Source organism: Pelobates fuscus, chromosome 1 (assembly GCF_036172605.1).
Source record: "Pelobates fuscus isolate aPelFus1 chromosome 1, aPelFus1.pri, whole genome shotgun sequence".
Classification (NCBI taxonomy): Eukaryota; Metazoa; Chordata; class Amphibia; order Anura; family Pelobatidae; genus Pelobates; species Pelobates fuscus.
In genome coordinates this window covers 482056925-482072175 of record NC_086317.1, presented here as the reverse complement: position 1 = coordinate 482072175, position 15251 = coordinate 482056925, and the positions used below count along the sequence as shown (strand labels likewise).

The following is a 15251-nucleotide window of genomic DNA, read 5'->3' as shown; positions in this document are numbered from 1 at the left end:
AGATATTCACAGAACGTCTTTGTATCTAATAAGTCCACAAAACTCGTGATTCGAAATTCATTGAAAAACGAGTGAGAAAAGGGGAAAAAAAAGGGGAGTATTTTTTTTTCCCTTTTCTCACTCGTTTTTTAATGAATTTCGAATCACGAGTTTTGTGGACTTATTAGATACAAAGACGTTCTGTGAATATCTATGCAAATGAACTAGTAGGAACACAATACTTGCGTTCCACGAAGAACGAATAGGAGGACAAGTAGCAAATCACACTGGGTATCCGGTCACGTGTGCGTTCCACAAACTGATCACGTGTGCGTCCCACGAACAGAACTTCCGGGTTTACGGATGCCGGTATGGATACATCAACATAACACACGTCCCACGCCCGATTACACAGATGCCGACAATCAAGCAATCAACCCCGTATAAAAGCAGGAAAAGTGCCATTTGAAAACTTACACCAACTGAGGAAGCCAGCTCCTGGCGAAACGCGTTTTGGTTTTATAGACTATTTTATATATATTATTTTGATTCAGTTGAATCTTTGTTTTTTATCTGTCAAGATTTATTTGAGTTTATTTTGTTCAATACATTTCTTCCTGATTTATGGAAAATTGATCCATTTGCATCTTTATCTCCTATTTGGAAGTTGAAGAAAACAGGAGGATACAAGAAGAGGGCAGTGGATCCCCTTATAAAGATCCCAAGGCGTTTAACACTAGAGCCAGGTGACCCTGTGGCTCTATATTTGTGAGTGGACATTTTATATGCACATTGTTCTCTATTTTTACATATATGTGTTACATATTTGTCTGCACTATGATGTGGTTGTCTGTTGTTTACAGGCTATAATACAGTATTATCTATACACACCGTATCTACAGTTGTACAGGTATTTTAGTGCTCCACTTATTTTTGTATTTTTTTGTTTGTTATTTGTGAAGATTAAGGGAATACTTCACTTAAGTGTAGAGCCTAATTTTACCTTTCTGGTGGAGTGTGCACTTACTTTGTTTATATACAATACACATATTTGTATTCACGATGTCTCACGTGTAAAACAGTACCCCTATGTACAGGTTTTATGGTGTTTTGGGAAGTTACAGGGTCAAATATAGCGTGTTACATTTGAAATTGAAATTCGCCAGATTGGTTTCGTTGCCTTTAAAACTGTATAGTAGCCCAGGAATTAAATTTACACCCATAATGGCATACCATTTGCAATAGTAGACAACCCAAGGTATTGCAAATGGGGTATGTCCAGTCTTTTTTAGTAGCCATTTGGTCACAAACACTGGCCAAAGTTAGCGTTAGTATTTGTTTGTGTGTGAAAAATGCAAAAAACGCCAATTTTGGCCAGTGTTTGTGACTAAGTGGCTACTAAAAAAGTCTGGACATACCCCATTTGCAATACCTTGGGTTGTCTACTATTGCAAATGGTATGCCATCATAGGGGTAATTTTCATTCTTGGGCTACCATAGGGTCACAAAGGCAACGTAAGAAATCTGGCGAATCTTAATGTGAAAAAAATGAAACACAAGTCTTATATTTGACGCTGTAACTTTTGAAAACACCATAAAACCTGTACATGTGGGGTACTGTTGTACTCGGGAGACTTCGCTCAACACAAATATTTGTGTTTCAAAACAGTAAAAAGTATTGCAGCAATAATATCGTCCGTGTAAGTGCTGTTTGTGCGTGAAAAATGCAGAAAACGTCACTTTTACTGGCGATATCATCGTTGTAATACATTTTACTGTTTTGAAACACTATTATTTGTGTTCAGCGAAGTCTCCCGAGTAAAACAGTACCCCCCATGTACAGGTTTTATGGTGTCTTGGAAAGTTATAGGGTTAAATATAGTGCTCGCAAATTAAATTCCCTATACTTTCGGCATGGGTTGTCAGGCAGGTCCCGCTAATTGTAATTAATTAGGATACCTAATTATGTAAAATTATTACATAAATATATGTATAGAATACGTATATATATATATATATATTTTTTTAAAAAATATTTTTATTTATATATAGGTATATATATAGTGATATATACGTATATATTTATGTATATAGATATATATATATTATTTCGTTCTACATGTATTTTGATATTAATATATATATATTTATATATATATATATTAATATTTAAATACACTTCGTGTATGTGTAAATGTGTGTGTGTGTGTGTGTGTGTATGTGTATATATATATATATATACTTAGATCATATATATATAATATATATGATCTAAGTATATTTTATTTGTAACTGTAATTTTTTTTATTTATTTTTTAACTAATATTTTTTTTTTTTTCACAGGAGAGGGGCAGAGACAGTGTCAGCCAGTGATTTCACATCACTGGCTGACACACAGGATCAGTGATCACAGTGACTGCCTGTCACTGTGATCACCTCCTGCAGATTGGGTAATTGACCACAGGGGGGAGTGCCTGGGTGGTACAAGCACACCCCCCTTCCAATCTGCAGGGGGATCATTGTGCCAGTTACATGTGTCAGCCTATAGGCTGACACATGTAACACTGATCGCAGTGACAGGCTGTCACTGCGATCAGAGCGCTCTGAGATCGCAGTGACAGCTTGTCCCTGACCCCAGGGGGACTGCCTGGGGGACCTACCTCCCTATTATGGCAGTGTGTGTGACATTGGACTTGACAAATGATTTCTCCACTGTTGGTCAACATCACAAATGTATATATACAAAACCCTGTCTAGACATCATTACAGTGTTGCTCCTTTTGATGTCACTGATTTCCTTGTCAAAAAACTGAAACATTCATAAGGTCACATTTATTTGTTTGAAGGCGTACAAATACCTGTAAGTACAGAGGAAGCCATAAAGTGGCTACGTTTGTAAGTGAAGTGCTTTTTATGCCACTTTTAGTGGCATATATATTTGCACGTGCATAGCATTATTTCTTTTATTTACATATTTGATGGTTTTACACTATGCCTGTTTCTTATATGTGTTTTAAGCATTCAGAATTTTTGTGATGGCATTTAAATGTCTGCTATTTAATCAGGACTGGTCCATACTCTGTAACACTTAGAGAAAGCCTGTTATCTTTGGCGAAATGCATCAGTGTTTATTCTTTTTATGGTTTTCATCTTTATTTTCAATACATTTAGTTATTTTTAACCATATCGGGACCTTCCTGATTTTATCCAGAAGATTGTATCCAGAAGATTCTGACATCCGATTCCTTGGAGGGGAACATACCACCCAAGCTATAAGGATTCGGCAAAACCCATTGATGCTCTCCACTAGTGAGTATATCTCCTTTTATCACCTTTATTTATTTTACTACAGAGATCACTGTATATATTTTATTCTTTTATATATGTTGAATATCCTGGTGACCCTTTGCTGCTATACTCCTGGGCACTGACAAGCGCAAATGCTGAATATCTCGAGATAGGGAGCTCATACCACACCAGCTACGACACAACTATCAACCGGAAAGACTACCGCACGCAAGATCAAGATATTCCACAGATCCATAATCGGGGATTATACCTCCGAGCGCATATATTTGGAGCTAATTACTAGCTCCCAAAAAGTGTAAGTGCTTTTCCTTTTATTTACCTCACCAACTATCTGAAAATACTACTTCATACTTCGTTTTTGTCTCCTGTTTTCCATATTGTATTGCATTTTCCTGTTTGGAATTTTACACATGGACAGGGCCCTAAAATAGGAAATCACTCATTGAGTTTAGAGTTAGTAGGTGGCCTGATATTTTAAGAGTCTATAATATAGTGTGATAACATATATGCTCCATAATGACTGGGGAGTGATGGAAGTTGCATTCTGTAGTATCTCTAGTGTAAACATTAAATTAGGAGACTAACCATGATGGTTAGAGGTATTCTTTGTGGGAATAAGTCAAGGTTACAGTGCAGGATATACACCTCTATATTGTGTGCTGTGCTGACCACTGCATTATGGCATCACTGCGATGATGTAATAACCATATCTCATCACTAGAATTACTCACCATTGTGAAAGAGTTGTTTTGATATTAAGATATATATCAAATTGCTCGAGAACGCTCTTGTTTTCATACCTAATCTTTACCTGAAATTGGACATTAGAGGGCGCTACTTTTCGCAGGACTAAGTACCGAGGCAGCACAGGGCAGCCTGATGGCTGGATTATTGCCTTTCGTTGGGCTCCTGCTATGTACCCCAGTATTACTGCTGGCAGAAACACTGGGTAAGTGCTTGTGGAGTACGTGTGCAGATTGTGTGATACTTGTACTATTATCTAGTTTGACTGCCATTAGGATAATGTTATATGTCTAAATTAATGACATAGTTTCAGCTTGTTTCAATAGTTAGTAAGGTATACAATTTGGAGAAAAAGTGTAAATGTCTCTGAATGTAGTGTAGCGATGTACAATGGACTGTAAATGTAGCAGGACGTTTACTGGAGCGAAGCAGTGGTCAGTGCATTGGGCTGTAGGAGGGAGTACAGTGTACCTGATTTCATTTACCCGTAGCTTTATATCAAGTTGTTTCTGTTACCAAGTAGGTGCGTACCTGGGGTATTTGTCAGCCCCCAAGAATCGTAACATTTAAAGGGACACTACAAGTACTATAACTACTACAACATACATAATAAAAAATGTTATAGGAGAAAAATGTTCAAAAATGGTTTCAAATGTCCTGAGAAACTGAGGAAAAGAAAATTAACTATACTGCGTTGACTTATATGCTCCCCCTAGATAGGTGTCCTATTGGTAAAATATTTACTTTGTGTCTTATATTTACTAATTTATATCGCATACTGTTTCTTTTTTAGAGATCTACCCAGACTATATTTTGTCATTTGCCTTTAAACCATGTATTTATTGTTATTTATACTCTGTGATAACTTATATGCCCCATGTTGGCTGGAGAGTGATGGGAGTTGCATTCTATAGCCTCTCCAGTGTCTACATTAGGCTAGAATATTAATAACAATGGTTAGGGGTATTTTGTGTGTTAATGACTTAAGGTTACAGTGCCCTGACCAGTGCATTATGACATTACTGTGATGATGTAATATCTATCTCATCACTATAATTACTCGCCATTCTGAAGGAGCTTTTTGATATTAAGACATATATCGAACTGCTGGTGAACATTCATGGCATTGCTAAGATATTAGCGATAATTACTTATAATAATAATTAGGAAGCACTGTTATTCACAGGACTAAGGACTGAGACAGCACAGTACAGCCTAATGGCTGGATTATTGTCTTTCATTGGGCTCCTGCTATGTGCCCCTCTATCACTACTGGCAGAAACGTTGGGTGAGTACTGGTCGCTTTGCTATGCTGTTCAGCTCAATGCTGAGAGAGAACATGATTTAACCAGCACCGATTTATCTGGAATCGGGCTTCTCCTATGGCCTTTATGCTGAGTATGCGGGCAGCGAACATACAGATTGTGTGATACCTGTGCTACTATCTGATTTGACTGGTGTTGGGATAATGTTATCTGGTCTACTTACTAACATCCGAATCGCGTAACGAACGGGGCATAACCATCCAGTACGAGGCCATTCCTAAATCTGGACATTGGTCACAGTATGTAACAATTTCCAGATCAGGCATTTTAGGCCGAATTATGCCATTTGGATTTAATTTGGCTACAGTTTGGTTAGTGAATAACCCTCTCAGTGTCCCACGTTGCTGGTTAAAAAAATACACCATACATGGACAATATTGTTATGTGAGTCTGTATTATTTATAAGTGCGCAGTATACACCTTGTCCATTACAGGGTGACACCTCGGATATTCATTATTTTTTTCACAAGGGACATTTCTCTGTTTCCTACAGTGGATGGATGTGGCCACGTGGTCATGAATGATGAGGGTGGAACTCTTACATCAAAGAACTACCCTGAAACATACCCCGACCACTCAGTTTGCCAGATTACCATCAGAGTGCAGAGCGGTAAACAGCTGTACATCAAAGTGGCTGATTTGGACCTGGATATTGACTCTGCATCTCTGAAAATCTACAAGGGTTCATCTACTGAGGAATATGGTGAGTCTCTATAAATTCTACAGTATGGTGGGATGGAAAGCAAATGCTGGATATTTGGAACATGTACTGGTTTCATAAAATTGTCACAGTTCATTGGAAATCATTTTTTCAGATTAGGATTAAGTACCAGACGTGATCAGCAGCATTATAGAATACAGTTTATTATAGACGCTATCCATACATATAAAATACAAATGATATTCTGCATCTCTAAGCTACTGACACTTCCATATATTATTTCAGTGAGTTACAGTGGAGATCTGAGCAAGGCAAAGACGGACATTTTCTTAGATGATAATACTGCCACCATTCGTTTTGAAAGTGGCCTCCATGTGTCTGGCCGAGGATTTCTGATTAATTATGCCAGCAGTGATCATCCAGGTACTGTGTCTACTAAACTGTGAATGTGTGTTACGAAGGATTCAGTTTGTGTCTCGGGGCTCCTTTGTACATGTCATGTCAATATTGTCCGTCACTGACAGTGAGAGCATTAAATTCATAATTCTTTGACAGTAGCTTCAAGATTGACCATACTCTGCAGGCATGAACACTACTGCTACATTACCTGCGGAGAAATGTGACCCGTGTTTGAGCTCTCGGCTATGGCTCTTACTGCTATAGAATGCTGCCAGTTAATTCGTTTTAAATAAATACGGCTCTTAAGGTGTTAAAATACGTGTGCAGGAATCTCACCCTGCTCCTTTTTTTTATTGATAGATTTCATTACCTGCTTGACTCGCTGTGACTATAAAGAAGACCCAGAGTTCAGGTACGCTTGATTTGGCTAATTATACCTTCATAGAACATGTTTATGTTAAATAAAATGTGATCATAGAATATTGTAATACCTTTCTATTGGTCTGCAACAAGCGTTCTGAGATCCCTGTCTTTAGACTTTATGCTTGACAAAGAGGGGATCTCCTGAAAGCTTGACACTCCAAAAATGTCCAATAAAAAAAACTACGCTTATCTAATACTTACAACAGGGCTACCCAACCCAGATCCCCAGATGTTGTAAAACTACAACTCCCATGATGCGTTGCATGCCTTTAGAAGGCATTTACAATGACAAAGCATCATGGTAGTTGTAGTTCTACAACATCTGGGGATCTACCTGTTGGGCAAGCCTGCTTTACAAGAATTTGTTTTATGAGAAAATTATGGTAAATGCAGGGAATTATTCACCAACATTGAACTGAGGTGAATCGTCAATCAACCTTTAAAATTCAGGCAGTAAATCAGCTGAGCGGAGAGTGTATGTGAATTGGGGAATCTGAATTAGAATTCAATATGTCAGTGTGATAATATACCGGTGTACAGTACGAGTATTAAACGTAATCTCTTCTTCTGTGTTTTGATTACCCTTTGTACAGCACTGCGGAGTAAGTTAGCATTTTATAAACAATAACATTATTTCTACAATTTCAGTAACTATTGTCCAGCCGGATGCTGGGATGTAGCTGGAAACGTATTTGGAGATGTGACTAATGGATACCAAGAGGTGTGTAAACTGAGCTGTGCGAACATTTCTTCCTAGTGCACATTTTCTATTGGGCAAAGTATTAAATCAAAGCATTCGTGGTAATCCCTGCCCATAGTTCCATCTGACAGTGACTGGGTCCTGTGTAAAGTCCCCTCGCTTGTGGAGTTGGTGTACGATGGAAGTTGGTGGGGAGCTTGACTAACCTTTGGGGACTATCATGAGAAAAAACATCACCAATAGAATAGCACTAAACATTTCTACAAGGGCACTCTAACACCATAACCACCACAGCCCATTATAGTCCTTATGTTGGGAGTCTCCATGTGCTGTGCCATCGTTAAGATTTAGATTATTTTCACATGGTTAGATAGACACCCAGGTCTACACAGATATCAATAAAGTGGACATTTCTATTAATAGTGATCTCAACGCGGTGCTTTTTTGAATGGAATTCATTGGCTGAAAATGTCAGCTGGCACACTCGGTCAATGAATTAAGTCTAGATAGGGACACCATTGATATTTGTAAAGAGGAAGGTGACCCTGCTTTAGCTGTAATATATCTGTGAAGAGTATAGAACCCCGGGCGCGGATTAGTCACTAATAAGCAGGGGGGGGGGGGGGGGGAGTCCGTCCTGGGTCACAGACCTTCCTTCTTCCACCTGTCACTCTGCGTTAAGTGGGATTGTGGACCGCGGTAGAGGAGCTTCATTACCCTCTTCCCAATGAGAGAAAGCAGCTCTCCGCACGCAGGCCATGGAACAAATATCTGTTTTAGAAAATGTAGGCTGTTCCAGACATTATTATTATTTTCCTGAAAACTGATAAATTGTCAACAGAAACAAATGATCTACATCAGTTTTACCTTGCGTAGTAATAAGAAAGAATTATTGTCATCAGCTGATCTAACTCTCATCACTCCAGGCACCCCAGCAGTGTCATTCACAGTATCTCAGTTGGAATTACAGCTATCGCATACTACGCGGTGTGATATTACACTGTGCGATCTAGAATTTCAAAATATGATCTTTCCCATAAAATGCCAGTTATGTGAGGGATTAGTTACTTTAATTACCCAAACTAACACATCACACAGATTACAGGAGGGATCCAAGTATCAACACGTACCAATAAACTGACTTAATTTCAAGGCATCTAAGTGCTTGTTTACTACCAATCTGTGTTAATATTACAGACGTTAATACATTTGACAGATATTAAGCTTTCTCTTTTTATTTCTTTGCAGTCGTCCTTCATTTGCAAATCGGCTGTCCATGCCGGCGCTATCGTAGACAATCTGGGCGGTCAGGTTCTTATAACTCGATTACAACGCACATTCCAATTCAAAGGGATGGTGACCAGTCAGATTTTGCCAAAAGGGTAAGTTGGAATTATTGTGCTATTAAAAAAATGATTATTTATACACAATATCCTTATTTAGAGCAGATTGTAAAATTCCTATTGGACAGGTGATGCTAGCTTCTCACTGATTGGTTGTGTGTAATTGATTAGCCAGAGAAGCCGGCCCGGCTACCCTAAGAGACCTAATGTGGGCTATAGAATCCTCCATGTTCATCATAGCCCATATGTTCATGCTACAGGGACACAATCCATATATATTGCATAACTAGAGGGCTGTCAAATCAAGTTCATTTATATTAACCCCTTAAAAAGAGAGGTTTAAATATACGGGTTTGTATGATGACACACGTGAGGATTGAGTTTATTTATTTAATTGAACTTATTACTGCTGGACAATGCTTTTAAATATCTGAAAATAACAGCAAAGCACTCCCTGTAGTTTATTTTGATGCTTGTGCCAGACCTGTCCTGCTATAATAAAGCATTCGTTACCTACCTCAATTCTAAAAGGAGCTTTTTTAACTTGATTTATGTTTTTGCAGTGTCTCCGATTCAAATGTCCAGTTTATGTTCAACAATCCGGGTAAGAAAAATACCTTGTTAATGCCCGTAAAATGTGCTTAAAGAGACACTCTAAGCTGCATGTGGACAATGTTTAATCTTTATATAAATACTGGATTACAAAATGTACAATAAAAAATAAGATACTGATCTTAAAGAAACACGGTAACGTTAGGAATATATATAACTATATGTATACAGTATGTATTCCTAGCAGTATATTGTCCCAGTCACAGCTTAGGTGGCCAGGGCAGCACTGCCAGGGTAAACAAAGGCTTTTTATTTATAATTTCTCCCTCGTAGCTCTGCTTTACTCAATGGAGCTCTAATTTCCGTAGGAAAGCAATGGGGGGCTAGTGCAAATGCGCAGCAAAACGCTACGCTGCACCAATCAGATGGTTTCTCTTAGACAATCTGATTATAACTGCACAGTGGGAACTTCGTGGGTTCTCGATCACCTCAGGGGGACTTAGCCACGAATGTTATGGAATGGTTTCCCAGACAACTTGGATCGCAGTTTTGAACCACTTTGAAATCCGCCAAGAGAGCGCCTTTTGGAGGGAAGGTGCCTCAGACTAAAGGGAACAAATGCTACCTAAGAGCCAGACGGACCAACCCGTATTGCGGCCTCAGGAGCTCAGCTATTTTGTTTTGGGGTATTTTTATGGTTTAAATGTTTAGGTTTGCCTCTCTGTTCCTGGGAGATAATTAGCTTACCGATCTTTAACGCAATTATCTCCCAGGCCTAGAGATTGGCTGTGTTTGGATGCATTAAACAAGTTGACTCCCAGAACTATGTGTCGTCTAGTTACTGGGAGGTGAAGGGATATAATCACTGCTTAGCACCTTGTTCCAGCTCTTGGAGGATTCAGCAGTGAAAGTCCTTATTAGGACTAGAGCTCCCAGGACCGTGTGTCGTCCAGTCCTTGGGAGGGAATAGAGCTGGTCTCCTATCCTGCTCCAGGAGGACCCCAGTCAAGCCACAGCGACTGGAGCAGAAGCGCTGGGGTTTTACCTTGTTCCAGCTAGGAAGCGGTCCTTGGCAGAGATACCCAGTCAGGGTACAGGGAGCTCCGGTACAATGTAGTTTAGCTCTTGGCAGCAGTTCCATTAATTGGGCCACATTGATGGAACTACTGAACAAGTTGATAGCATCCACGGGAAGTTCTACACATGCTATCAGCAATGGCTCGGGCTCTCTCACAGAGTGTGTCAATAAAGGGAACTCATTTAAATGAGAGAGTCTGATAATATCTGTTTTCAGCCTGCATTGATGATTTAACTGGGAAGTAGAGAAAGCAGGCAAAAGTTCCATGTGTGCAAACAGTTATTTACTTGATCTTCTCCTCTGCAGGATACATTTCATCTACGCGTCCCACATGGACAGATACAAAAATGGGAGAGTTCACCAAAGACCAGATAGCTACTGATAAAAACAAAGCAGGTGAGGATCTCACATTAGTGTTCAGAAGTGAATGTACACTGTTTGTAGAAATCAAAAAGCCTTATACTGTACATTGTTTTATTCCACATGTCTCTCATTCGAAAGCTTGGGAAAGTTTGTAATGAGCTGTGACTCAAGTTGAGAATGACTACGGAAAGAACTGTACAGTATACTTACCTTTATTTCATAAGAGTAAGAACTGCTTGTAATGCTGTCAACAGACCCATAACTGGTTAAACATTGCTCAACCAACAGATGGCGCTGTGTATGAGACTACTCCTGCAACTATTTTTTCAGCTGTAACAACAGATGGTGCTGTGTATTTAAATACTGAACTGTATTTAGACAATTTCAGCCTGTATTAACATAGAGGCTCGCTGCAAAGCTTGCACGGGGACTCCGTGCATCAGCTCCGCCTCTTCGGCCATACTGCGGCTGTGCGGCTGCTGAATGTCCGTTCTCGCGAGGCACTTTAACGCACACTCGTGGGTATGTCCGTACTCACGAGTGTACGCAAAGTGAGGGTCCGCAAAGCGGGGTATGCCTGTACACAAAGTTCTATGTTTCTGTAGTGTCCTACCAGCAGAGGTCCCAGACAGTAAAACAAGAAATGACGCTTCTTGTTAGAATGAAAATCGATGATTTGCTTTTTGTAACATTTTTCACTGATTGTAAACTTTGTAATAATAAGTGAATTTCTAACATCATGTTTGTTTAATTCTAGGATTTCCAGTCTTTGTTCTTGTCATGGCAGTTACACCGATTGTGTTTCTAATTGGAGGTGTGATTACCATGTGTATGTTGCTAAGGTATGTGTTTCACCATATATAACAATATATGTAGAAATCACTGCATTACAGTGTTAAATAAAGAGATGGAGGTTTTAGTTTACCAGTTTGACGTGTTTACAATTGAAGTGACATTTTCTGACTGTAGTAACTTTTGACCTGATGCCAAATAGTAAATGTTTCAAGCTGAAATACTGAAATAAACAGGAAATGCAATGCCATTTGGTATTTACTAATTGGCGTTGTGCTATCATAGATTTGAGACAACCTTTTTGTTTATTGTGGAAACGCTAATGACTCTAGTTGTATGGTCCCACTAAGCAAGTGGCATTTTAAAGGGACACTATAGTCACCCAGACCACTTCAGCTCAATGAAGTGGTAAGGGTGCAATGTCCCTCAGGATTTAACCCTTCAGATGCAAACAGAGCAGTTTCAGAGAAACTGCTATGTTTACATTTGGGGTTAATCCAGCCTCTAGTGGCTGTCTTCTGGACAGCCACTAGAGGCGCATCTGCGACGCTGGAGGCATATTATGCCTCCATCGCGCAGAGCGTCCATAGGAAAGCATTGATAAATACTTTCCTATTGACAGTTTGAATGCGCGCGCGGCACATGTGCATTCGGCTCTGCTGACGTTGGCAGAGGGAGCTGACGTCGGCTGGGGAGGAGAGGTCACCAGCGCCGAGGGTGCCCGCCGCTGGAATAAGGTAAGCAGCTAAAGGGGTTTTAACTCCTTCAGCGCCACGGGGTGGGGGCACCCTGAGGGTGGGGGCACCCTCAGGGCACTATAGTGTCAGGAAAACTGCTATGTTTTCCTGACACTATAGTGATCCTTTAATCTTTCTGTGCCAGAGTGGAGATATGGGAAATACACCTCTCTCCTCTGCGGCACTGAAAGTGATATAAAACAGTTTAAACAGTTTTATAAGAGGTTATAAAACAGATCCCATAGGCTACCACACATTGAGATAGCCAGTCACGTCTCTGAGTTGTCATCAAGTAGTTTAATAAATAATAATTCTGGGGTTTGTTCACATTTTGTGCCAATGAGGACGGCAATGCATCGAACTGCTACAAACTGTAAAACTGAATGGGTTTTTTTTAAACTGTTTTGCAACAATTATAGCTACAAACAGCAATGGAGCTGTTAGCAGCTTTAATTTAAAGGCTCTACGTTATCAGTTATGGTTCAGGCATAACTGATATAGTGATAGCCAGAAATATTCAAATATTACTTTTCATTACTTTTCATTATCTTTATTTTAAATGAGGACTAAAAGTGGTAAAGGTAGTAAGTGCCAAAAGCGAATATGTTGGGAAATCGCAAAAAAACATTTTTTGCACATATCTGGAAATTACAACGTTTACGATTTTACACGCTCTTTTGAACTACTTGGAGGACTACCAGGCACTTTTTACGTTTACCACATTATAAAGCATTGCTCATTTGACACTTAAACGTGGAAAATGGTGTTTTAATTTTTTTGGCACTTACATCGTTTACCACTTTTAGTCTTTGATTATCAATCCAGACTGACTAAGAGCTCAGAAACATAAAACAAGTTGGCTCTGTGTTCAGGTTGATCAGCAGACAAGAAACTAAACTGGGAATTGCAAAATTGGGGGAAAAAAATAGATGAATTGGAACATGTATCCCACTCAGCTATTTGTCCAGCTCGGCTGTATTGTGCTTGAAAGTACGATTCTTGGGTCAATTCCCAGACTAGTGAATAACACTCAATCACTAAATTTGATTTATAAACCACCAAATGATCCTTGGCTCACAGCCCTGACACAAATAGACACATAGGTGGCAGAAAGCACATTTCCTTCTTTCCTTTCCTGTTGAAAGCCAACAGATCCTTCGTAGATATCGATCAGGGCATATCTATTTTATCACATGTGGACTATTGTGTTTATAAGGTAATACTTTGTACACAATGCTTTGGAAATGTACCATGCTTCAGAGTAAGGGCAGTTGACTAGGTGCATTGATGGATGCTGATAATTTAAATGTGAATTTTCATTATTTACAGGAAAAGAAGAGACTCTGGTGATGACATAGAAACAGGTAAGTACAGACTATGTGTAATGCTGCTCGTCTGGACAAAGATTACAGAAAAAGATCAAATATATTGTCTGTTTCCTGCAGGAGTCTGTATGCAACTAAAGTCATTTGGAAGAAAGGAATTGACAGAATCTAATCTCAGCTACGAGAATGAGGATAAAAAGTATAAAAGGCCAACACCACATGTCTCTCTTCTGGATCCTCAATATTCTCATCATCTCCCCATGATTGATCCTGGCTTCCTGATAAGAAAGGCGCCCACCACCAAGTACATAGATAAAGTGATCAAGGATTCTTGTGGAAGTGGGAAGACTGAGAGCCTCGCTCATAATCAGTCAAGTCACAGTAGCCATGACAATGCAACGTGCGTTACGTCCTTTGTTCCTCAATGTGAAAAGCCATGCTTAGAAGACGATGCAAAAAGAAAACCAGTATATACTGACTACAGATTCCCTTCAGATTATCCTAGTCGTCATCACCATCTTCCCATTGATTATTGCCAACTTCAATGTCCTCAATATCATCTTCTTCATCATCTTCCTCAACGGCATCATCCTCATCCCCATTTTCATGATCATCCCTCCCATCTTTATGATTTTTATCCCCAAATTCCTGTTCGTCCTCTTTCTCCAACTCATCATCATGATGTCCACTAGTTCAGAGACCAGATGTGATGATTCCCCCCCCCCACCAAGTTCAGTAGATCTCCAGTGACATAGATACACAAGTGTACATACCAACTGACTAGTGTGACCACTGAACATTGAATACAATAAAGATGATTATTTGTATAACTTGTGGCTTTTTGAACAGTATTAGTGTGAAAGAGCAAAACACTATATAAAAAGAACTAGGATTGGTGCAATCCAGTCTTTGGAAGGTGGGATGAAGGAAAAAAAAAAACATAACTCAAAATAAAACAACTTATAATAATAAAACAATATCTTGTATTCATTCCCCAGACACCTAATTAATTACATTGTATATACACTAAAGCACACTTTGTTTCACTTTATCTCACATATTATATTGCTTTAAGGCAACCTAATGTTTGTCCTCTTTTTATTGGTGTATTTAGCACCCATTTGTAGTCACTACTCCATTTTCCTGTACTTGGTTACTAGTAATGGCCGATTTCCTGGGAGGCCATAAGCTTTCCTAAAGAGATAAATAACAAGAAAAAGGAAACTCAAAAGGCTGGAAAGTGGGGGGGAGGAAAAGACACTCCCGTATCCCACTGCCGAGCCTCCAGAGTATAGAGGTCACCTGGACTAGTTAAAAGGGGGTAACCCTGGAAATTGTAGAAAAAAGGAAGAAAAAAACCCAAAAAGGATGTCTTATATAAAGACCGCTCAGAGGGTAAGTACCCAGTCCAATCTCAACAGTAGTGTAGTTGCCAAAAAATAAAAAAGCCTTTATTGAAATCTATTAAAAGCCTGGGTTATCAGTGATGGACAGAATACTATAGGGAGAAATATGTATGGT

General features: G+C 39.3%; 1 protein-coding gene across 1 annotated transcript; it reads left to right on the top strand.

Moving 5' to 3' along the window:
• The first annotated feature begins 342 nt into the window (after positions 1 to 342).
• LOC134585820 (discoidin, CUB and LCCL domain-containing protein 1-like) lies at positions 343 to 14422 on the top strand. Its single transcript, XM_063441294.1, has 12 exons — positions 343 to 348; positions 647 to 725; positions 5851 to 6060; positions 6304 to 6441; positions 6778 to 6829; positions 7489 to 7561; positions 8789 to 8922; positions 9447 to 9487; positions 10820 to 10909; positions 11634 to 11718; positions 13735 to 13769; positions 13851 to 14422. The coding sequence occupies exons 1-12, from the start codon at positions 343 to 345 to the stop codon at positions 14420 to 14422; spliced, it is 1515 nt and encodes a 504-aa protein (XP_063297364.1).
• The last annotated feature ends 829 nt before the right edge of the window (positions 14423 to 15251 follow it).

Coding starts and splice junctions, on each gene's coding strand:
- LOC134585820 (XM_063441294.1), top strand. Junction 11,719..13,734: donor ACCATGTGTATGTTGCTAAG/GTATGTGTTTCA, acceptor CATTATTTACAG/GAAAAGAAGAGACTCTGGTG. Junction 13,770..13,850: donor TGGTGATGACATAGAAACAG/GTAAGTACAGAC, acceptor TGTTTCCTGCAG/GAGTCTGTATGCAACTAAAG.